The following is a 21694-nucleotide window of genomic DNA, read 5'->3' as shown; positions in this document are numbered from 1 at the left end:
CCAGGGACACGAGCAGTTCTACAGAAGTCTGATGAATATGCAGAATTCTGAGAATGTCAGCCAGAATTCATTCTGAGAACATCAGCAAAATCTGCATAATTCTGAGAAACTTCATACAGAATTCTGGCAAATTGTATACAATATAGAATAAGGACTGGTGTTTCCCTTCTACAGTTACTGTAGTTATTGGTATTCTGCATCATGATGTAACATCATCAGATGATGTTTTTTGGCACGAAGATTTAAACTTTTCACAACAAAAAGAGTTTGCTATTATGGGGAGCTTTTGAGACCAACTTCATGCACCTGGTTAATTTAAATCTCGTCTTGGTGTTCTCTTTTCATGTTACTTGATGTTTATTGTCACAGGACAAGACACAGTCAAATCAGATAATATTTTTGTCTTTCCAGAAAGAATTCTTAAAGTTTCCTGGATTTGTTTGAGTGTCTTTCTGTATTTATAGTTGCAGTATTCACTGAACAGTATGTCAAGTTTTGTGTCCTGAACTTGAACTTCCTCTTTCTTCCCACAGGTGTGTTCCCTGTGCGTGTCCTCTAGTGTCCAACATGGTATCCAGATCCTTCGTCTCCAGGAGAGAGTGTTCCTGGCTAACCTGAGCTCACGTCCCCTCAGGGTACAGGCTCTCACTGCTGATGCAGAGGACAGGAAGGTCAGTAAAACTGTTGCTGTAATCACTGTGTAGATGGTGTGTTCAGCACCAAGGACAGGTTTGTGTACTGATTGTGTTCTGCACCAGTGCCCTGTATGTGTGTGAAGATGGTGTGTTCAGCACCAAGGACAGGTGTAAGTATAGGTTGTGTACTTGTGTTGTGCACCTGTGTCCTGTATATTTGTGTAGATATAGTGTGTTGAGCACCAAGGACAGGTTTGTGTACTGATTGTGTTGTGCACTAGTGTCCTGTATATCTATGTAGATATAGTGTGTTCAGCACCAAGGACAGGTTTGTGTACTGATTGTGTTGTGCACTAGTGTCCTGTATGTTTATGTAGATGGTGTGTTCAGCACCAAGGACAGGTTTGTGTACTGATTGTGTTGTGCACCTGTGTCCTGTATATTTGTGTAGATATAGTGTGTTGAGCACCAAGGACAGGTTTGTGTACTGATTGTGTTGTGCACTAGTGTCCTGTATATCTATGTAGATATAGTGTGTTCAGCACCAAGGACAGGTTTGTGTACTGATTGTGTTGTGCACTAGTGTCCTGTATGTTTATGTAGATGGTGTGTTCAGCACCAAGGACAGGTTTGTGTACATATTGTGTTGTGCACCAGTGTCCTGTATGTTTGTGTAGATGGTGTGTTCGGCACCAAGGACAGGTTTGTGTACAGATTGTATTGTGCACCAGTGTCCTATATGTGTGTGTAGATGGTGTGTTCAGCACCAAGGACAGGTTTGTGTACATATTGTGTTGTGCACCAGTGTCCTGTATGTTTGTGTAGATGGTGTGTTCGGCACCAAGGACAGGTTTGTGTACAGATTGTATTGTGCACCCGTGTCCTGTATGTTTGTTTGGGTGGTGTGTTCAGCACCAAGGACAGGTTTGTGTACAGATTGTATTCGTGCACCAGTGTCCTGTATGTTTGTGTAGATGGTGTGTTCAGCACCAAGGACAGGTTTGTGTACAGATTGTATTTGTGCACCAGTGTCCTGTATGTTTGTGTGGATGGTGTGTTCAGCACCAAGGACAGGTTTGTGTACAGATTGTATTTGTGCACCAGTGTCCTGTATGTTTGTGTGGATGGTGTGTTCAGCACCAAGGACAGGTTTGTGTACAGATTGTATTTGTACACCAGTGTCCTGTATGTTTGTGTGGATGGTGTGTTCAGCACCAAGGACAGGTTTGTGTACAGATTGTATTTGTGCACCAGTGTCCTGTATGTTTGTGTGGATGGTGTGTTCAGCAGCAAGGACAGGTTTGTGTACAGATTGTATTTGTGCACCAGTGTCCTGTATGTTTGTGTGGATGGTGTGTTCAGCACCAAGGACAGGTTTGTGTGCTGATTGTATTTGTGCACCAGTGTCCTGTATGTTTGTGTGGATGGTGTGTTCAGCACCAAGGACAGGTTTGTGTACAGATTGTATTTGTGCACCAGTGTCCTGTATGTGTGTGTAGATGGTGTGTTCAGCACCAAGGACAGGTTTGTGTACAGAATGTGTTGTGCACTAGTGTCCTGTATGTGTGTCTAGATGGTGTGTTCAGCACCAAGTGTGTGTGTGGAATGCACTGTTACTGTGAAACCTTTGACTCAGAATTGCACCAAACATGACACATGTAGATACTTTCTGAATAGTATTGGCCAAAGTAAGAAGTCAATGTATGCATTTTAATTGAAAATGATTACCATATAAGTCACAAATGATGTTTTATTTTTTTTTTGTTTATTTTTTTTACTACTTTGTATTTTAGTCTTGCATTATATGATATCTTCTGTCCCTGAATTCGTCAATCAAAGCTTTACAACAGTGCTAGCTGTGGTGGGTGCAGCATAAGTTCAAACCATATTGCCCCATAACTATAATAACTTAAGTATAAAGTTTCACAATACATTTAATATTGAATCTATCACATGCAAAGACCTTTCATCAAAATCCACCTAATGTAGGGAGATCTTCAGGATCAGGAACTCCAGAGCATTGAGGTTGCCATGGCAACATCATCCAAGAACAAGGACACCATGACACCTATAGCATTATGGGATGCCATTGGAACTGATCAATCAGAAAGCAGTAAGGATGCCAGATGGTTTGACAGAGGGGTGCAGTACATGAGGTTCTCTCTGGCCAATCAGGAGGATGCTTCCACACCAGAAGGTGAGTTTGGTGGCTGATACACTCTGTATGATTGGTCTGTTTTTAGACTGAAACATAGCCTAATCCATCACACATTAATACTCAATTGGCCTGTCTTCTTTGTACGGGTATATACAAAATATTTTATACTCAAAACAAGTTTTCACACTTTTCAACGGCAAGATCATTAAAATTGTGATCTTTTACTTTTGCAGTGGTTTTATGTTTACAGTTTTTGCTGTGGCCTTTCCACTGCAAACCACCATGAAATTTTGTTGTTCTGTCTTCTACCTGCCTACCCCTTTATCTAAGTGCTACATGTATGTGCTATACGTTGTACAGTATTATGATGTGTTGGAAGCAAATGTTCTTTTCATCTGTAGCACCCTTATAATCATCCAGTTGCTAGTAGGTGGTTAAAATGCATTTTACAGTATCAATTCTCCCTTTTTGATACATTTCAGGAAATCCTAAACATGAGATCTGGAGTCCAGCGTACAGACTGGGTTCCTTCCTGAGATATTCCCTCCCTGTTCCTGACTGGGCGTCTGACGGGACGTGCCGTTCTGTTGCCATGGTAACGACGGTTAACGAGTCGCAGGGCCAGCTGTACGTGGTGGTCGATGAAGACCCCTGTCCTAGATTCATCCTCCACAATAACTGCCACTGGATGCTGCACTTTGGAGAGGCAGCAACAGAGGAACAGAAACTAGGTGACTATTGTATACTGTAATTCATTCATTTTGTAATAGACTTGATTTCGTGTTTTTGTATTGTTTTAGGTTCGCGGTCGAAAAGTTTCTGTAGTATAGTACTGTTACAGTAATACATTGGAATTGCATATTCACTGTGTCATGAATTTGCGGTTGAGAGGTCACTACTAAACCTGCCAAAATAAAACTTCTGTGAACATTTCCAGATTCATTGTATCAGCAGTGAATTTGGCCTAGAATCTGAAAATTATGTATAAAATTTTCAATATCTACAATGTGTCAATATACATGTATATGAAAAGTTAGCAGTCATTAACAAATTCATCATCGTTAGCAAAGAAATCTATTTGATCCATCTTTGCAAGAATGCTTTGTAAAAATGCAACAAAACTTTTTCAAAACTATAGGAAACTCATCATATGCCCAGAAATTGCAAGATTTTTTAAATCAATTTTTTAAAACCCTTTGCCTGTTTTTGTCTCTATTAGATGGCATTCCAGTCAAGGAGGAGCTAACACTGTCGGGAGTTCCCACAATTCCCCCTAACAGCAGCACCTGCTATTACCCAGAGTCCCTTGCTGCATCCTTCCCAGAATTCACCGAGGCGTCAAAGGTCAGCAGCCATGTTCACATCCGTCTCGCTGGCGAGTATTATGGAGCCGAGTGGAGCGAAGACGAAGGTTTTCTATTCGAAGGTCTTCTCTGGACACAAGCCCTTGATATCTGTGAGAGAAAGGAGCACCAGATTGGGCTCCCAGGATTCGGAGAGGTGCGTGTCCGAATCAGCAGCATGGGAGCGTGCAAACATGTTTACATCGACCCAGTGAAGAGAGAAGAAGTGGGCAGTGACCTGGAGTTTGTTGAGTTCGACGATGTGTCAGAAGAAGTGAAAGAGGGGAAGATCGATAAAACGCTGTCCAAACACACCGTTTCACTAAGCGCCAAGCAAGGAAATTCCCGGGAAATGAACAAAACTGTTTCCTCGAGTACGCTTGCCTTCCAGTGCGGGGTTTTCATTTCAGAAGCGTGTTTGATTCTTGTCGACGAGGTTTCGAACCCCTCACTAGCCACAGAACTGTTACGAATGACAGCAGACAAGTGCTACCTTGCCTACCACCCCGTAAGTACAGACATGGAAACATCAGAGGAGCTACTTCAAGTGTGCGCTTGGAGGATACAGGTAGACAATCAAATCTTCCACAGGGGCAACTATGACTTTGCAGTGTTGCTATGTCCAGAACGCAAAGATGAAGAAGGACTACAGCCAAGGAAGATGTGGTCCATCGAAAAGACCGCTGACTTCTGGGCATACCACAGTATGGTCGTCGCCAAAGTCGGTTTACACAGAACGTTGTCCGACAACAAAATGGCGGTAGGGTCCGTGAGGCTTACGCAGCGACCCATGACGGTTTACATCGAGGACACCTTCATCTATGACATCCTCAACCTGATTGGTTCCTTTTCCATCCCAGCTGCATCAGACAGCACGAATCGACCAATGAGGACACACGTACTACCCCGAGAAGTGAAGGAAGCAGCAGCTTCTCTGATTGGTCCAGTGAGCATACCAGAACTGACGATAGAAGAGATGACGATGCTCGTGAGCGTGCATGCCTCGATGAAAGTGTTCATTTCCTCCGACCACACGCGTTTGACATTCAAGAACTTCTCCCGCGCTCCCGTCTTCACTGTATCCAGGAACCTGGTCCAAGACCTGGCCTTACATTATGGGTCTGGGGCCCTTTTCAGAGCAGGTATGTATTTACACATATCTAAGCTAGATCATAAAGTTCCACAAATCAGTTTTACTCCATAAGTAGTACGTTTAATATTCAAGTACAGATTCTCAGAATAAGCTCAAAGGTATTGAAACAAGCAGAATACTAAACTTTTTCTGTCCAAACATTTCGCTTATCTGTGAGGACACAATGTCTTTGTAGTATAATAAATACTTGTAGTCTCAGCTTAGGGTCAAACAGATAGCAACAAATTGTTGGATAACAAAGTAGTTACTACACAAAAGTGTTTGTGCCTAGTGTCTGTCACCTTCCACAAGAAAATCAAATAATTTATTCATTCATTCAAAATACTGACTGGTTTGCACTGCAGCTAGGTGTTGCTGTGCAGTGTAAGGAATGCACATGCATTGGTTGCGTACAATTTTAAAACTTTCAGACGCTATTTTAGGCCATTCATGTACAATAATTTTTATGTACTCAGAATTATTGAGTGTTATTCTGTCAATGTCTTATTCCATTGTATTGTTTTTGTCAGCAGAGCTAGCACTTTGTAATTTCCACAGGCTAGTTGGGCAGTCCTGGTTGTATGTTCTGAACAGCCAAACTAGTAAATAACAAAAATGATTTAAAAACCTGTAAAAACTATTTCCAGGTTGGGTGCTTAGTTCCTTGGATATCTCATCGCAGTCCATGACTATAGTAGATTTTTTGATCCATACAGCCTCCTTAATCCAGTGCATCTGTTGTCCTCTCTGTCTATCAACCTGGCCCGTTCCAGTCTGTTATGAGGAATGTGACAGATGGTCACCGAGACATTGACTAGGTAATAACCCATTGATTGTGTTCAAAGAACTTTGTTATATCTATCCAGTGATTTAAAAACCTGATGAAACTATTCCAGGTTGGGTGCTTGGTTCCTTGGATATCCTGGGCAGCCCTGCCAGTCTGCTGGGGAGTTTCAGCAGTGGGATATCCGACTTCTTCCGCCTGCCGTACGAAGGCCTGACCAGAGGACCGGGGGCGTTTGTGTCAGGGGTCACCAAGGGGGCCTCCTCGCTGGTCAGACATGTGTCAGCAGGTAGGTACTAAACATACAGAGATGAATTTGTATTTCTGAAACCGTAGATTGAGATTTATTGAAATCAACTTGCATGTTACATTTGCATGATAACATGAAATCTGTTGATGGTAATGTTAAAATCATTTCTTACATAATATCTTGACCTTGAGATCACAAGCAATTACACATATTACAAGTGAACAAGCATGTTGAAAGCTTTTAAAATGAATTATCGCTATGTCATTCGAAAGCAAGCTAGGTAAAATTGAAGCCTACTACAGTTACATGATATTAGTCTAAGATTAGCTCTTATTAGGGCATAGGCTGTAGGCCTCGGAAGGAGAGTCTACATATATACCGAATATATACCGGGATATTGGGTGATAGGCTGGGCGGATCCCGAACTTACCCGAAAGCCGACCTCGCCCGAAGTGCGCCCGAAGGGCGCTCGTAGGTTCCTCGCGAAGCGAGGAATGAGCGATAGGTACGAAACCTCATTTCAAACAACCTAATTTTTTGCTAATTCCTTCGACTCAGGCACTTGGCTTGGTGGTGATTCTCATGTTTGGTGTCCTATTTACCCATGGAAAACACCTAGTTGATAAAAAACCGATGACAAAGGACGATACGAGGCATTTTGTAACGCCCAAAAATCCTTCTTTTCCCGACATGACCGTTACCGGCAGTATGCACGGCACCGCTGTTCACGGAACAATGACATCATGGCCGGCAGATTGGACAGGGCCGGTGCCATGCCCGTGCCCGCAAGGGGTTTCGGCACCGCTATTAACTAAGCTATCATTATGATAAGCGTTGGAAATGCCAGGATTGTGAACATAGATATCTTATTCATCATATATTTGTCTACCAGCATTGTACATGCGTTCCTATTTGCTTCTTTCGTACTCACTAGATATCGTAATTCTAGCCAGATTTACCAGCTAAAATCAGACGATAAACGTGCTAAACCTTCCATTAAAACGACTATGACGTATCTTCAGTGTAACACATCTTTTGTGAGCATCCTGTTACTTTGTTACGTTGCAAAATGGGGACTGCAATGGACAGTAATAGGTCCGGATTGGCCCCCGAAAGATCGAAGACACCCCTTCTGGTAACGGTGACCAGGAGTGCTGATTTCGTACCCTTAGATATTTTGAAGTTAGCTCCTCCGAGCGGCTGTCTCACATTGGACGACGGGGGGGCCGTCGGGAGTATTTGCATAACTATGGGGTAGGATGTCTTACGCAACTGCTCAGCGGGGAAGACAAACTCGCTATTGTTTTGAGTCCGCGGAGCTGAGGCCTACTGCCCATGATTAGGGCTGTGCACCTAGTTTAGGAGCACTGTCATAGACTATTGGTGCACAACACAATCTCTAGACACCTGTCCTTGGTGCTGAACACACCATCTACACAAACATACAGGACACTGGTGCACAACACAATCTGTACATAAAACATTTACAGGTAACAGCATATACCATAGGAATTGGATATGTACCAGTTTTTGGCCAAGCTTCAGGAACAAGCCTAATAGTATATTTTACATTGTAACCGTGATGATGATAACGACAATGTCATTGCTTTTTCCTTGACACCACCCAGGTACGTTGACGTCCATCGTGAACCTGGCCAATAGCATCTCGCGTAACATGGACCGGTTGTCGCTGGACCAGGACCACGCCCACAGGAACCAGGAGTGGCGGCGCCGGCTGCCTGCGGGAGTCACCACTGGTCTGGTGCAGGGGCTGTCCGGGCTGGGACTCAGTCTGCTGGGTGAGGAGGCTAATATGATGTATAATTATTATGATTATTACAGTAAATTTTGTTGCATTTATGAATGTTAGACATGAAATTAAATACTATTAAAAGACAATTCAATCTCTACAACTGGATAGTGGCGTCGTGTTGGCAATACAGTTTGGGTGTTTGGCCCAGAGCCCAAAGATCCTGGGTTCAAATCCCCTTGCATGCCGCAGATGTTGTGCCCTTGGAAAAGGCACTTAGCATGACTTTTCTCACTCCATTCACACATCTCTTGTGTAGGTTAAGCTGTAAACTATGTAGCTCTTTGAACATTAGATATCCCATTAAAAGGAGTATGATCATAAGACTAGCTAATTACTAATGATAATTCTTATTCTAAATCCACATTTCTACCAAGATTTGAGGATGTCTTGTTGATGCCTAGACCTTCTATTCTAAAGGTACAATAAACAATCCTGATCCTTCCATCCTTTGCAGGCGCAATTGCAGGTGTGGTGGACCAACCGATCCAGAGTATCCAGTTCGCCATGGACAGTTCGGAGAAGACCGTGACCCAGCGAGCCACTGGGGTCATCTCGGGGGTCGGGAAGGGCCTGGTGGGCGTGGTGGCGAAACCGATCGGAGGCGCGGCGGAGTTTGTGGCGCAGACAGGACAAGGTATATTTGCAGCTTTCACTGTGGACTCATTAAACAAAAGTATATAATATATACTATTATATATTATTTACTTGAAACAAAAAACAGACAAAAGCAGAGGTCCCATGATCAAATAGTTTTTATTTTTTTACCCCAGGGATTCTCCAGGGTGCAGGCCTGACCCACCTCCCCCGACCTAGGTGTACACCCAACATGAGAGAGGCGTGTGACGCTGAGAACGGACAAGTCAAATACACGTGGTAAGGTTCTCTTATACTGCTTGGACTTGACCAAACTCGACTTTTTTCCCATTACACATAATGATACAAGAAATCAGTAAAAACTACAGTCTGTTCCTTGTTGCTTAAGCCCCTGTCACAGCAGGAAAAGTCATCAGCCAAAAAAATCTGCATGCTCGAAATGACATTTTCGGCAGTAATACACCCAGTGTTCTCTCGATCAGTTTGTTGTGGATTGTGGATGTTTGCCGGTCACAGTTCCCGCTGAAATATGACCTGTAGATTGTCAGTTGAACAATACGCACTGTGCCTGAACTCTCTGTCGATTTTTAAATTGGATAACCTTCTAGCAATCAACAAAATTTACAGCCGAAAGCTCGTCGACTGTGTGACAGGGTCTTTATTGCTGATGTCTTTGTAGATTTAGAGTCACCAGTCTGTTTGTAGCTGTACATATTCATCCAATATACATTATTAGTCATTAGTGTATTTCACCACAGTGACTACAGATTTCGGATTATTTATGTTCTCAAGTGTTTGAACCAACAGTCTTCAGTTGCACAACAAATTTTGTTTGAATTCCAGGAAAATGCTGCAGGCGTTGTCTCTCCCTGACATCTGTGTGCACCTGCCAGGCTCCATGGTGACACCTGCAGGACAGCTGCACCCGGTCGTCCTGCTGCTGACACCCCTGGTAAGGGCTGTCTTTTGTGGTTTACTTGTACATGTATTTTGTACAAGATGCGGTTCCATTGGGAAATGAACTCAGATATCAGGAACCAGGAGGGGGTGTCCCTGTGGTGTAGTGGTCTGCCTCTCTGTTACTAGCTACATCTGGTTCAAATTACTTAAACCAGAAGGACCGGGGTTCAAGTCCCGGGTAGGAAACCTCTAGACAAGAGGCACATTGAGTCATACCAAAGACTTTATAAAAAATACATACTCCTGAAACATACTTCTGTACATTACTTCTGGAAGTTAAACACACTCCACTGCCAGTGGACTAGCCACCTGCTGCAGTGATTGCACCACAGTGTGGCCCAGGGCTATGAAACAGAGATGGGCACCGCCCTATACACCTTATGGTGTGGGAGGGTTTTAACTAACCTTTAACTAATCAGGAACCAGGATAACTCAGAAAAGACTTCTAGTTGTCAGTGAGACACGTGGGGTTGTGTGGCGTAACGGCAGAGCGTTTGGCTCCGAAAAAAGTGATCCCGGGTTTGAATCCTGTCATATCACCGATCTTGTGCCCTTGGGAAAGGCACTTGACACGACTTTCCTCACTCAACCCAGGTGTGAATGGGTACCTGACTTAGGTTAGGGAAGGTCGTATTACGGTCACTTAGTGGCGCCAAATGACAGCAGCCCAGACCCTTGAGACAGTCCCACAAAATGCAAGTGTGGAGCAAATATGTATCTATTGCGTGTATTATGTAATTGTAAACCCTGCACCTGTTCAGTACTAGAAAGGCTAGTTGAGAATTGATTATCAAATTGTACCAGCAAACATCAAGTCAGAAGTCTTTTTGTTTGCTTTCTGTTCTAGGTGCTGTTTGTTGTGAGTGTCGCTGACGACACCCAGCAGCAGGCCTTCTCCATCCTGGACATCGAGGTCAAAAGGTCATCACATGACCCGGGGTCAATCAAGGTCAAGGTCAGCCCACAGAAGGCACCTACTGCAAGAGAGGTCAGTCTTTGCAAAACAGCTATTGAAATATTCAAAATTTATAATTATACTCTGATCACAAACTTACAGACAGTGTCATTGTTAACAGTGCTTGCAAGTAAGAAAAAAATTGTTTTAGATGTAACATACTACTAGTTCGAAATTGCTATTGTTATTGAAATATCACATGATAGCACCATTCATTGTTGTAGCCAATGATATAAATGATGATGTGCTAGCCAACAATCAGATAGATTTTCTTTTTTTTTATGAAATGATTATACTTTCATGGTTTTGGCAAAGCTTCAGGAGCAAGCCTAGATTTTAAAACAATGGAATACATTATACATGGTAAATTATGATTCCTGCCCTATTAATCATCGGAACATTTCATCATTGAAATATTTCCACAGAAGGAAGAACAAAAGGAGAGAGTGTCAGAGTTCATCGACATGACCCTTGGCCTCCCTAACACCAGCCCTAGCAACGCTGAATCAGACACGCCTAGCGACCTGTCAGCTGTGCCCAGCCCTGACTTCCCTGCAACCTGCTACAAGTTTGAACTGCAGGAACAGTACAGGGACCTTTTTGTGTCCATGTTTCAACAAGCTAAAAAGAAGGCTCAAGGAAAAGGCTTCTACTAAGGCCCTGTTGATTCGATAATCTGGATGACATCCCAAAACTGATTGGGAAAAAATGATGGGGAAAAAATTGCTTCATTATGAAATATAAATGGTCAGCAAGGTTGAAGAAAAGACTAAACACATAGCATTGTACATGTATTCCAAACAATTAAAGATTCTTCATTTTTGTTCTTTCACATCTTCTTCTTTCACAATTGACTTTGGCATTCTGCGACAGCCGTATCTGTTTTCCGATATATTTTTTTCAATTTATGACATATATTTGCTCAATATTTGTAAAAGTTACAGTATGGTCAAAGTTTTTTTTTTCAAACAGATGGTTATTGATGTGCATGCGGATGTCATCCATATAATCAAATCAACATGGCCTAGATATAGTTTTTATGCTTTGTGAAAATTAGACAATCCTGCATTTTGAAAGGGAAATATTTCAGAAATGTAAGATTTGGTTCACAAAAGGAACGTACATGTTTAGTCTAGCCATTTTCTTTTCATGAATTCCTCACCATGTCTTCCTAATATATTTCTAGTGCATTCTAAATGCCTGCATAACACAAGTGAATTCAAAGTAGGTACTGAATGATTGTACAGCACTGAATGTATACATAATATATTGAACATATTGGGGATACTAAAATGCTGCATAATGTAAATATATGTATTTTACTTTCTAGAATATTTCATATTGACAAGGTGTCCAAGGTGGCCAATTAATCCCAAAATTGATAGATAAACAGAGTAAAAAATTTTATTACGCCAACCTGATTATTGTTACAGAATGATCGTTTCTGTAAGAAATATTAATATGCATTGATTTCATAAATATATTTCTTATAAGAAGATCTAGTGCAAACATTGTCACAGTAATGAACATAAAAAGAAAATGTAAATCGTGCACTCAACTTCAGCAATTTTCATCATGATATATATATTATTTTTCCCATGTCTTGTTTATTCAAACCATATAAATGGTTGAAACATTGACTATCAGATACTGTACAAAAACTTGTAAAGGTTAAATATCTCTTAAGCTAGTTTCAGAGATGTCACTAAGTCTTTATGGTATTTATGATTCACTAACTTGCAATATAAGGTTTCAAGTGAGGCATTTCTTAAGAAAACATCCTAGGGGATAGGTCAGAAGACGTAAGGTCTATGTATACATAAACACAGAATACAAGCCTCTTGAGACTTCTATCGAGAATTAAGTATACATGCTGTTATTTGTTCTGAAATGGGGAATAGTCTTTAAGTAACCTGTACTGGTGTGTTACACACGCTTTGGAAACTTACTTATGATATTCAGTGCAAATACGAGACCAAAGTGCCTTACAGTTTTGCAGGTATTATTGCTATTTGATCGGATATACCATTTGTAGAATAAACAGATTTCTAGTTATAAATAAAGTGACTCTGTGTTCTTTGTCAATGAAAGCTATTAGTACACAGCTATGTCTCTGTAGAAGTAGTTTAGTTTAGTCAAGGAGGTTAAAATTTTTAACCTCCTTGGTTTAATTTATTTGTTCGCACATATATAAACATAAAAGAAATGAAATAATCGAAAATATTTAAAAGAAACTTGCCGAATGAGAAAAGAAGCCCACAGGGCTTATAAGAAATTCTCCATTAACTTAACAAATATTAATAACTATACAATTGTGATATATAGACTAACGAACAAAGGTATAACAAATGATGAAATAAACATAAGAACAAATATATAACAAAAGATTGATTACTAATGATATATTACAGATTAAACGTAAAAAATTATCGAAGACCAGAAATGATACAGTACTAAATAATACAGTACTGCAATATGATGATGCCATAATATTAAGGAGTTGTTGAGGTTTGAAAGAAGATGATTTCGAAGATTACATTTGAAAGTTATTAGAGAGGTAAAGTTCTTTAGGGAGTCTGGTATAGCCATTCAAAAGACTAAAGAAATACATTACTAAGACTGGAAACTTTATTAATACTATACGCTGTACAAGTAGTAAGACATGTGTACTGTAGAGTGAAGGATGGAGATATAGTGTGTTTGAAAACGTGTTCTATCTCTTAGAAGAAAGTTGTGGCGTTTGACGATTTCTCCATCGCAAAGACTGATTGCAAAGTCGTAAACATGAAAACAAAATATGATAGATATGAATGAAAGAAGATGAAATTGGCTAGTCAGCTCTACATTCTGCGTCTATGTATGGTACACACGATTGTATGCAGAAGTTATATTTCTATTGCCGCAACTTTCTATTGCCGCAACTTTCAGAACAAACGCTACAAACTGTTGTGCTGTACATGTCTGGAGTAATGGTATACTGTTCGATACAATTAAAAGCACGCAACGAAGTTTTGCTAACGTCATGTAATATCGTTAAATCGTCTGAAGTGTCTAACGTTATCTGTGGAATATTGTGTAAAAAATGTACTAGACAAAAAAGTCAATATCATCCGAACGCTTTTATATCATGTCGAGTCGTTATATAGACACTGCGCGAAAGGGGTCCATTTCCGGACAAATCCGATATTGACACATCACTAGGCATGTTACATATTCGGACCGTTTCCAAGTACTCAAATCGATACCTTACATATTCGGAAATATTTGGATTCAAGAAATATTTCCTAGCAAATTCGGATAAATACAACTTTTTTTATTTTTCCGGATACTGTTCAGGGTCGTATCGTAATTCTGGATACGTGTTTCTTTATGTATACGGAGATATCTGTTGTTAAGATTCTTCGGCAATCCATGTTGTATTCTGACTCTGCCGTGACAGGTCAGATATCCGGGAATATATTGACTCCGAAAATGTTGCTATTCATTTCCGGACAAATCCAAAGTTTGACACATCACTGGGCATGTCAAATATACGGACCATTTCCAAGTACTTATTTCGACACCTGAAATATCCGGAAATATTGTGATTCAATAAATCATTCCTAGCAAATCCGGATAAATACAGTTTTTTTATCTTATTTACCGGATTCTTTACAAGTTCGTATCATAACTCCGGATACGTATTTCGTTATTTATACAGAGACATCTATTGTCAAGCGCGAAAGCGGTCTATTTCTGGACAAAATCCGAAATTTGACACATAACTGGACATACCAAGTATTCTGAACGTTTTCGGACATTTTGTCTATACATAACATTTACGGAAATCAGGAATTGTTTCGTTGCAGATCAAGCAAAATATGACTTAGGATATTTGCGGATACCGTACATGGCAGTTTCATTACTCCGAATGCGTGTTTCTTTATATACACGAAGATATCTGTTGACTTTGTACAACTTTGACACACTATACATATCCGATAATATTCGAATCCAAAACAGTTGCTATCCAGAATATCCGGAATATCCGGAATATTCGGAATATCCGGAATATCCGGAATATCCGGAATATCCGGAATATCCGGAATATTCGGAATATTCGGAATATCCGGAATATCCGGAATATCCGGAATATCCGGAATATCCGGAATATCCGGAATATCCGGAATATCCGGAATATCCGGAATATCCGGAATATCCGGAATATCCGGAATATCCGGAATATCCGGAATATCCGGAATATCCGGAATATCCGGAATATCCGGAATATCCGGAATATCCGGAATATCCGGAATATCCGGAATATCCGGAATATCCGGAATTTCCGGAATATCCGGAATATCTGGAATATCCGGAATATCCGGAATATCCGGAATATCCGGAATTTCCGGAAGATTTGGAAGATTTGGAAGATTCGGAAGATTCGGAAGATTTGGAAGATTTGGAATTTCCGGAAGATTTGGATTTTCTGGAATTCTTTTTTAGATTTCAAGAACTACCAGAAACCCGAAGTTGTGTATTTGCTGATGGATTCGATAGTTTCAAGCACGGAGACAAAAAGCTCCTCCTAGAGGCAACATATATTATTGCACCGACCGCATCTTGGTCATGATACGCGCAAATACGTCCGGAAATCTAAGTGTCCCACAATGCCCTTCTGCTATGGATTGTCATTTCCGGACTTATTTCCGCACAACTGTTTTGATTCTGGTAATTTTCGGAGTCCGGGACGCCTTCAGATAACATTCTTCGTATACGGACAAAAGATAAACCAAGATATTTCCTGGACACAAAATGAACAATTCCGGAATCGGAATATTTCCCGATATGCTGTGTCGAAACTCCTGTTTGGAAACTGTCCGAATACGCGGCACGTTCAACATTCAGATTTGCCTGGAATCTTTCATTTTATCACAGAGAACGAAATATATTGCGTAAACGGAACATCATCATCATCATCATCATCATCATCATCACCCCCAGCAACTGGCAGAAGTTAGGATGACGTCACCCCTAAGTTCAAACAACATGGTATTTCTTACTTCTGCCAACTTCTGCCACCCCCGGCCGCTGGCAGAAGTTAGGATGACGTCACTCCTAACTTCGGACAACATCGGATTTCTTCTAATGGCTGTCGGAAAATTCCGAAGTTATATATGACGTAACCTGATTTCAACTTCTGCCACTTCACCCTGATACTGGACATGCATGGGACGATTGGATAAAACCTCGGAGAAAAAGACAACCGGCAAGGCTGAACTGATCAAGGATATCATGATCTGGACCTTTGACTCTCCGCCAGCCAACGTGATGCAGGGAGTGACCAAACTTTTCGGCGGAATAACACAAAAACCGATGTTAGGTTCATCTCAAACAACACAAATGCGACCAAGCGTGGCAATCAGCACAAAGCATACTAAAACCGTTGGAGGAAAAGACAGCGGAGATGGTCAATTCAACTATCCTTTTTCGCTTGCTGTCACCACAGAGGGAGACATTGTTGTGGCTGATCTTGAAAACTCACGCCTGCAGTTTCTGGACAAAAACGGCTCCTTTAAGAACAAGGTCAATTTGGGGTTCAAACCATTACACGTAGAGGCCCTGACAAACGGTGAGCTGTTGGTGACGGGAGACGGAAACAAGATTCACGTACTGGACAAACAGAGGAGGGAGACACGTGTCATCCAGGTGACAGGGGCTGCAGCCGCAGGTCAAATAAAAAATCTGCAAAGTATCGCTGTTGACAGTTTGGGACGTAGTCGCTCTAGAGTACCAGGCATGTACTTGTACTGAGTCCCAGTGGTGACTTCATGCTGAAGCTCGGGGACAAAGGTCAAGGTCAGCAGCGGTTACAGTGCCTTCTCTATGTGGCCGTCAACAGCAGCAACCAAATCATCGTCAGTGACTTTAAAAACCACAACATGAAGATATTCAACTCCGTCGGTCATTATCTCTTCACGATCGGGTCACGTGGCTCGGGACTTTCTCAGCTGAAATTTCCTTGTAGTGTCACCACGGACAGCGAGGACAACATCATTGTGGCTGACAGTTGTAACCATCGTGTTTCCATGTTCAGTCGGGACGGCAGATTCCTCAGGCACGTGCTGACAAAGGAGGAACACGGACTGAACTATCCATGGGGACTGGCGATGACTCAAAACGGACATTTTGTTGTTTCTGAAAATAATCATCCTCAACATTGGGTCGAGTTTTTCCAGTAAAACGATGACTGAAAAGCAGTCTGTTTACACTTCTTCTATCTTATGTAAACTTTTCTTTGTTTTCTTCTTGATAGATATCTTTGTAACCATTAATAGAGTTATGAATTTACATGCATCAATACGATAACATTACATTAATTCGTACATGTTTAATCTCTTGTAAAGCTTTACTTCGAGTTCGATGCCTTACTTGATCCCAAGGGCTGTCCACCATTAAAACATCATGAGCATAGCGTGTCCAAAACACGAGATATAAAAACCAAACGTTCTGCTGTAGTACCTCAGACACCCACTAGAAGGTGTACAACCAAGCTTTCTTTCTCTTTGCCGACACCTTCACACATATCAAATATCATACATATCTATATACAGCTTCTTGAGTTAAGAAAGTAAAACAAAATCAAGTCCCTCGGGAATGCACCAGTACAATTTAAATATTTTCAGAGCGATCGGAATAAATGCCTCCACTCCAGAGGTGTCTCCAAAAAAAAGACATCAACGTTTCTCTGTCACCCCTATGTTGCTTTAGAAATGGCCCTTACGAATCAGTCCACTTTCTGCGACAGCGATATGAATACATTTATTCATGTGAAAAAAAAACAATGTTTATGTATTTATCATTTATCTGTTACCTCGTCGAAGTAAATACCATATTTGGTGGTAAACAAAACCGAAGCTTGGCCAATCAGAACACCTTTGACATGACTATTCAGATCTAACATCTAACCATATACTTCCACGTAGGCAAAATCTACAGCTATCCCCTCCAGACTAATGCATATCATTAGCGAAATATCCTATTTGTACGACGCACCTACCTGCACATTCGTAGTACCCTGTACGGACACCTTGGAGGTAGAGTGAGCGAGATGTCCCGGCTGTTACGTTCCCCACCCCCGGGGTGGACTCCCTGTGTCCTGGGGATTGCCTTGCTGCTGTTCCTCCCTGCGTTCACCACCCCCGGGGAAGCTACCGAAGCGGGAGAAAGGTATTTTTCTGTTCTTTCAGGGGGGTTTAGAAAACATCACGTCTGACTCGTTGTTACGGAATCGTTGGCATAGCTGAAAATGGCACGCTTTTTGAAACTAAACGGGTTAAATATAGATTTAAGTTCGATCTACATTCCAATAAGAAAAATTGATCAGTTTGGTCTGTCGTGGTTGTTGTTTGCATAAAACGTCTATGCGTTTTGTGTCGTCAGAGCTCAAAATGTGCCCGAGGTTCTTGAATTCCGTACTTTGTGGACAATATCTATTGTCGGTTCCGCCGTGGAAAACCCAAAACAAGAAGCACTATCTTTGTCGTTTAGACACCCGCTTCTGTTGTGGTTGGTTAAAGCAGTGTTTAATACAAGTGTCTATTGCCTTGCTTTTAGCTATTTTTGAGAGTGCCTAAAAACAATCGAACCTCGTGCTGAATATTTATGATAGATGCTTTACTGATTGCAAAATCTCCCTGCTTCAGCTTCTTCTCGCAAAACCTAGTTTGCCAGCAGGGAAATTTCGTGCTGAATACTTTGTTGAGACTGCTGGTGTAACTTGCATTTTGGAAGTGTTAATATTTTCCAAAAATAGTCATATTTTATACGTCATGTAAGTCCTTCCTATAGCTTAATATGTGAGGGACCTTGATTCATCTGTTTCATCTCAATCAATCTCCAAGAAGATCTATCGATGGCAAGGCTAACAAGTATCCAATAGGCCTATTCTCAGAATTCTGAGCATTCTCAGTATTGAATACTGATTTGCCCTTTGGATATACTGCTTGGCGATTATTATGTTATATATCAGCAAAACATTGTGTCCTCCTGCGAAATCTATCCGTTCCCTACACATGAGTTTGATTCTAGTTGTATTATGTCAACTGATCGTCACACACAAGCCTTGCACATCTCGATCCAAGCGGCATTACAAAGAATATTAGCTTATCAAAAGTATATCATATCAACTAGTGCAATTCTGCTATAGTTATCTTGAAAACAACTTTAGTTCTAGAATTTTAGGAATCCTTGCAAAAATGGCTTGATACATTCACAAGTTGGTTTGTCGTTGTGTATACCATGCGGTAGATCTTAAGCTAAATATGTCTGTTGTCATGGCAACAACGTAAAGAATAAACATGATGGATTGTCCGGACGTGACGTCACAGCTTGTAAGGATCCAACATGGCGGCTAGTCATTTGTACTGTAGGAAGCACAGACAATTATTCGAAGAAAATTATTATTCATAATATATTATTCTATGAACAAGCATGAAGTGGCAATATGAAGGCATATTGAGGTAAAAAAAACAGCATATTGTTCAGCGTCTTTTTTCAAATAAAATAATAACAAATATTTTGTCGTCTGTGAAGGTTGAAGTCCTTGGAAGGTTCAATACGTCACAGTCACGTGATTTCAAATACCCATATGAAGTCCAATATTTTGTGTCAGCAATTGAAATAAATATCTTTTCGATATTTATATTTATACGGTCATAGTTATAAATACAAATATCCTTGTGACATTTACATTTATATGATGTCCTTTTATTATTTTCAATAGAAATGGATTGGAATTTCGTAATCCTTGATTTCCGACCTTCTTTAATTCTGTACATGACCTACAGTACCAACGCGACCGCTAGTGACGCTTCTGGGATGACTGTCCTGCCCACCATCAGAGTCATCTCCGGAAACAAGGTAGGTGTTTTCTCTTTTTTTTTCAGTAAAAGAAAAATCGCGAGAGGCACAACATCTTCTATAAAAGCGAGATATCTCACACAAATCGTGAACAAAGGTTTAGGGAGCCACAGAGCTTCTTTACCAATACAAGGCTTACTTTTTAGTCATTAGGATAACAAGAAAAACTAAATAGATACACATTGCAGAATACAAGCATTACCTAGACATCAACCACTTCAGTCTATTATTTGAGACTTCGTAGTGTTGTATAATCTACAGTGCTTTGAGAGGAGGGGCAGAATGCTCATCCGCACTGCTAAGAAGGTATCTAGAGTTCAAAGGAAGAAGAAATGAGACGTTTTGACATGTCCTTGGTGCTGAACCTTTTTCGCCTATTCATGTGTTTGCGCAAATGTCTACAGCGCTATGTATTTAGGAGTGGCGGGCAAAGAACTGCTTGGAACGGACGAAAATCAGCAGCACATACTACTAGTATTAGATAGTGGCTGTTTAGCTGCAATGTGCGTAAGATCCGCATGAAGCGTGTTCTCACGGCTGAGCGTGATTGGAAGTGAAGCGAAAGAAGGCGTTTCAGCACTAAGGACAGTTCTGATCGAAGTGCTGAAAGACGCTATTAGTAATACAATGTAAACGTATCAGGTTACACCAAGCGTCAAGCGATCGGAAAACTAGTCCTTTTCCCTACCCCTTTTACTTCAGTATTAGTACCGATCCTCATATATGATCATGTAATATTATATTGCATACTGTATACATCATATCGTAAATTAAAACGTACAGCCCCCGTAACTCTTTCTTCACAAATCTACGCCCTCTATTGGTCGAGGTGAAGGTGCAGGACGGCAAGAACATCACCTTCCAACCGGGCGACCCCAGTGGCACCATCTACTTCGGCGAAACCTGCATGGAAGACGTCGAGAAGGTATGACCACTCAATAGCGTCCCCTAGCGATCATACAGCTGCTGTGGGCTAGTGATTACACATTGCATCAACCCTGCATCTGTATATCTATCTATCGTCAGAGGATAACTCTGTTTCACAACATTGGGAACCGAAGGGACAGAGTTTTGATTCCCAGTGTTGCAAACTCTCAAGCATAATATTTTACTTACAGATTTTGTTCCACTTTTGTCGTTTTACTTCTGCTTGGGGGTTATCAGTGGTTGTTTGTCCTTTCTTTCTTGGTTTGTTTGCATGCGTAATTTTTCATTATAAGTGAGCTGGTCACGTAAACTTTTAAGAAACCTATGCACGAAAATCTTGCCTCAAAGTCTTTTTGCTTTTGTGATGAATTATGGGTCATCATCATCTTCGAATTCGCCGCTTTTCAGTTCTTCCACTGAGCTCGAGGCGGGTCGTCATTTTTAGACTATGTTTAACGTTACTTCATTTAGAAAAGCATGATCACACACACCCACACTCACATGCACGCACGCACGCACACACACACACTCACACACATATTTAGGTATGCGTATTTATGTTTATTTCCTGTGCTTAGGTGACTGACCAAGTGTCCAGCAAAGTGAGGGAGCTGCATTCACTGGTCGGGCCAAACTCTAAAACTATGGCCATGGTAAGAATGAAAACAACCAGACATTATGTTGCTATCCACTACTATAGGCTACATGATGATAATATTTTGCATTGATATTGATTGTTTAATTGATAGATAGATAGATAGCTCTATATGTTTAGAGTGTGGTATTTAGTGTTCTTGTCAGGTTTGAAATTTGAATATTTTCCCGTTAGGTTAAAATTCTTCTTTTTTCTAAATTTTTCAGCTGACCGAAATGGAGAACAATCTGGAACAGCTGGGCCTTCCTCTAAAATCCTAAGACTGAGGACCGACTCCAGTCAGCACGTGGAATATGAGTTCCACTGTACACCATTCTCCTACGCAGAGCCTCAATCGCGGCCTATGCACCTTGAGGAGGCTCTGCTAAAAACCGGGTTGAGGTTTCCACTTTTGTGGGTGAGGTCTCTAACCAGCCAATCAGAGAACTAGCTTTACCTGAACACATTTACGCGATTCTCCGATTGGCTGACAGTTGGTCGGGACACTCCAACAAAAGTGGAAACCTCAGCCCGGCTTGGCGGAGCCTCCACAAGGTATATGTTAGAGGCCACAGGCGTGGCTTTGTGTAGGAGAAAGGTGTACACTT

The 21694-nt window shown here is 41.1% G+C and overlaps 3 protein-coding genes across 5 annotated transcripts in view; all 3 read left to right on the top strand.

Moving 5' to 3' along the window:
• LOC136424626 (intermembrane lipid transfer protein VPS13B-like) overlaps window positions 1-12687 on the top strand; it is a 47347-nt gene extending 34660 nt beyond the window's left edge. Inside the window, exons 43-53 of the mRNA XM_066413243.1 lie at window positions 534-671; window positions 2625-2832; window positions 3276-3524; window positions 4013-5278; window positions 6165-6341; window positions 7931-8101; window positions 8570-8749; window positions 8886-8988; window positions 9553-9661; window positions 10517-10657; window positions 11050-12687. Coding sequence (XP_066269340.1) covers window positions 534-671; window positions 2625-2832; window positions 3276-3524; window positions 4013-5278; window positions 6165-6341; window positions 7931-8101; window positions 8570-8749; window positions 8886-8988; window positions 9553-9661; window positions 10517-10657; window positions 11050-11280 — 2973 coding nt within the window. The 3' untranslated portion in view covers window positions 11281-12687. The remainder of the gene's footprint in view (window positions 1-533; window positions 672-2624; window positions 2833-3275; window positions 3525-4012; window positions 5279-6164; window positions 6342-7930; window positions 8102-8569; window positions 8750-8885; window positions 8989-9552; window positions 9662-10516; window positions 10658-11049) is intronic.
• Window positions 12688-15832: 3145 nt separating this feature from the next.
• On the top strand, window positions 15833-16845 carry LOC136424625 (tripartite motif-containing protein 2-like). Its single transcript, XM_066413242.1, has 2 exons — window positions 15833-16312; window positions 16444-16845. The coding sequence occupies exons 1-2, from the start codon at window positions 15833-15835 to the stop codon at window positions 16843-16845; spliced, it is 882 nt and encodes a 293-aa protein (XP_066269339.1).
• A 736-nt stretch (window positions 16846-17581) lies between these two features.
• LOC136424412 (uncharacterized) lies at window positions 17582-21668 on the top strand. 3 transcript variants are annotated; one of them, XM_066413007.1, is made up of 5 exons: window positions 17582-17833; window positions 19453-19525; window positions 20361-20450; window positions 21031-21105; window positions 21314-21668. In XM_066413007.1, the coding sequence occupies exons 1-5, from the start codon at window positions 17715-17717 to the stop codon at window positions 21365-21367; spliced, it is 411 nt and encodes a 136-aa protein (XP_066269104.1). In that variant the 5' UTR covers window positions 17582-17714; the 3' UTR covers window positions 21368-21668. The 3 variants fall into 3 exon arrangements, with proteins under 3 accessions (XP_066269104.1, XP_066269103.1, XP_066269102.1); XM_066413006.1 differs by having other exon boundaries at window positions 17583-17833; window positions 20355-20450; XM_066413005.1 differs by having other exon boundaries at window positions 17584-17833; window positions 19453-19527; window positions 20351-20450.
• The last annotated feature ends 26 nt before the right edge of the window (window positions 21669-21694 follow it).

The sequence above is a fragment of the Branchiostoma lanceolatum genome, chromosome 18 (assembly GCF_035083965.1).
Source record: "Branchiostoma lanceolatum isolate klBraLanc5 chromosome 18, klBraLanc5.hap2, whole genome shotgun sequence".
In the NCBI taxonomy this organism is placed as follows: Eukaryota; Metazoa; Chordata; class Leptocardii; order Amphioxiformes; family Branchiostomatidae; genus Branchiostoma; species Branchiostoma lanceolatum.
Note: the sequence above shows the minus strand (reverse complement) of the source record. Positions and strands in the feature narration are given on the sequence as shown.

What these genes read in the sequence shown, in the direction of transcription:
- LOC136424412 (XM_066413005.1), top strand. Translation starts at nt 17,715, where the DNA reads ATGTCCCGGCTGTTACGTTCCCCACCCCCGGGGTGGACTCCCTGTGTC. An exon ending in GCTACCGAAGCGGGAGAAAG is followed by an intron (nt 17,834 to 19,452) that starts GTATTTTTCTGT and finishes CATGACCTACAG; the next exon opens with TACCAACGCGACCGCTAGTG. An exon ending in GCATGGAAGACGTCGAGAAG is followed by an intron (nt 20,451 to 21,030) that starts GTATGACCACTC and finishes TCCTGTGCTTAG; the next exon opens with GTGACTGACCAAGTGTCCAG.
- LOC136424625 (XM_066413242.1), top strand. Translation starts at nt 15,833, where the DNA reads ATGGGACGATTGGATAAAACCTCGGAGAAAAAGACAACCGGCAAGGCT. An exon ending in GGGAGACACGTGTCATCCAG is followed by an intron (nt 16,313 to 16,443) that starts GTGACAGGGGCT and finishes TTCATGCTGAAG; the next exon opens with CTCGGGGACAAAGGTCAAGG.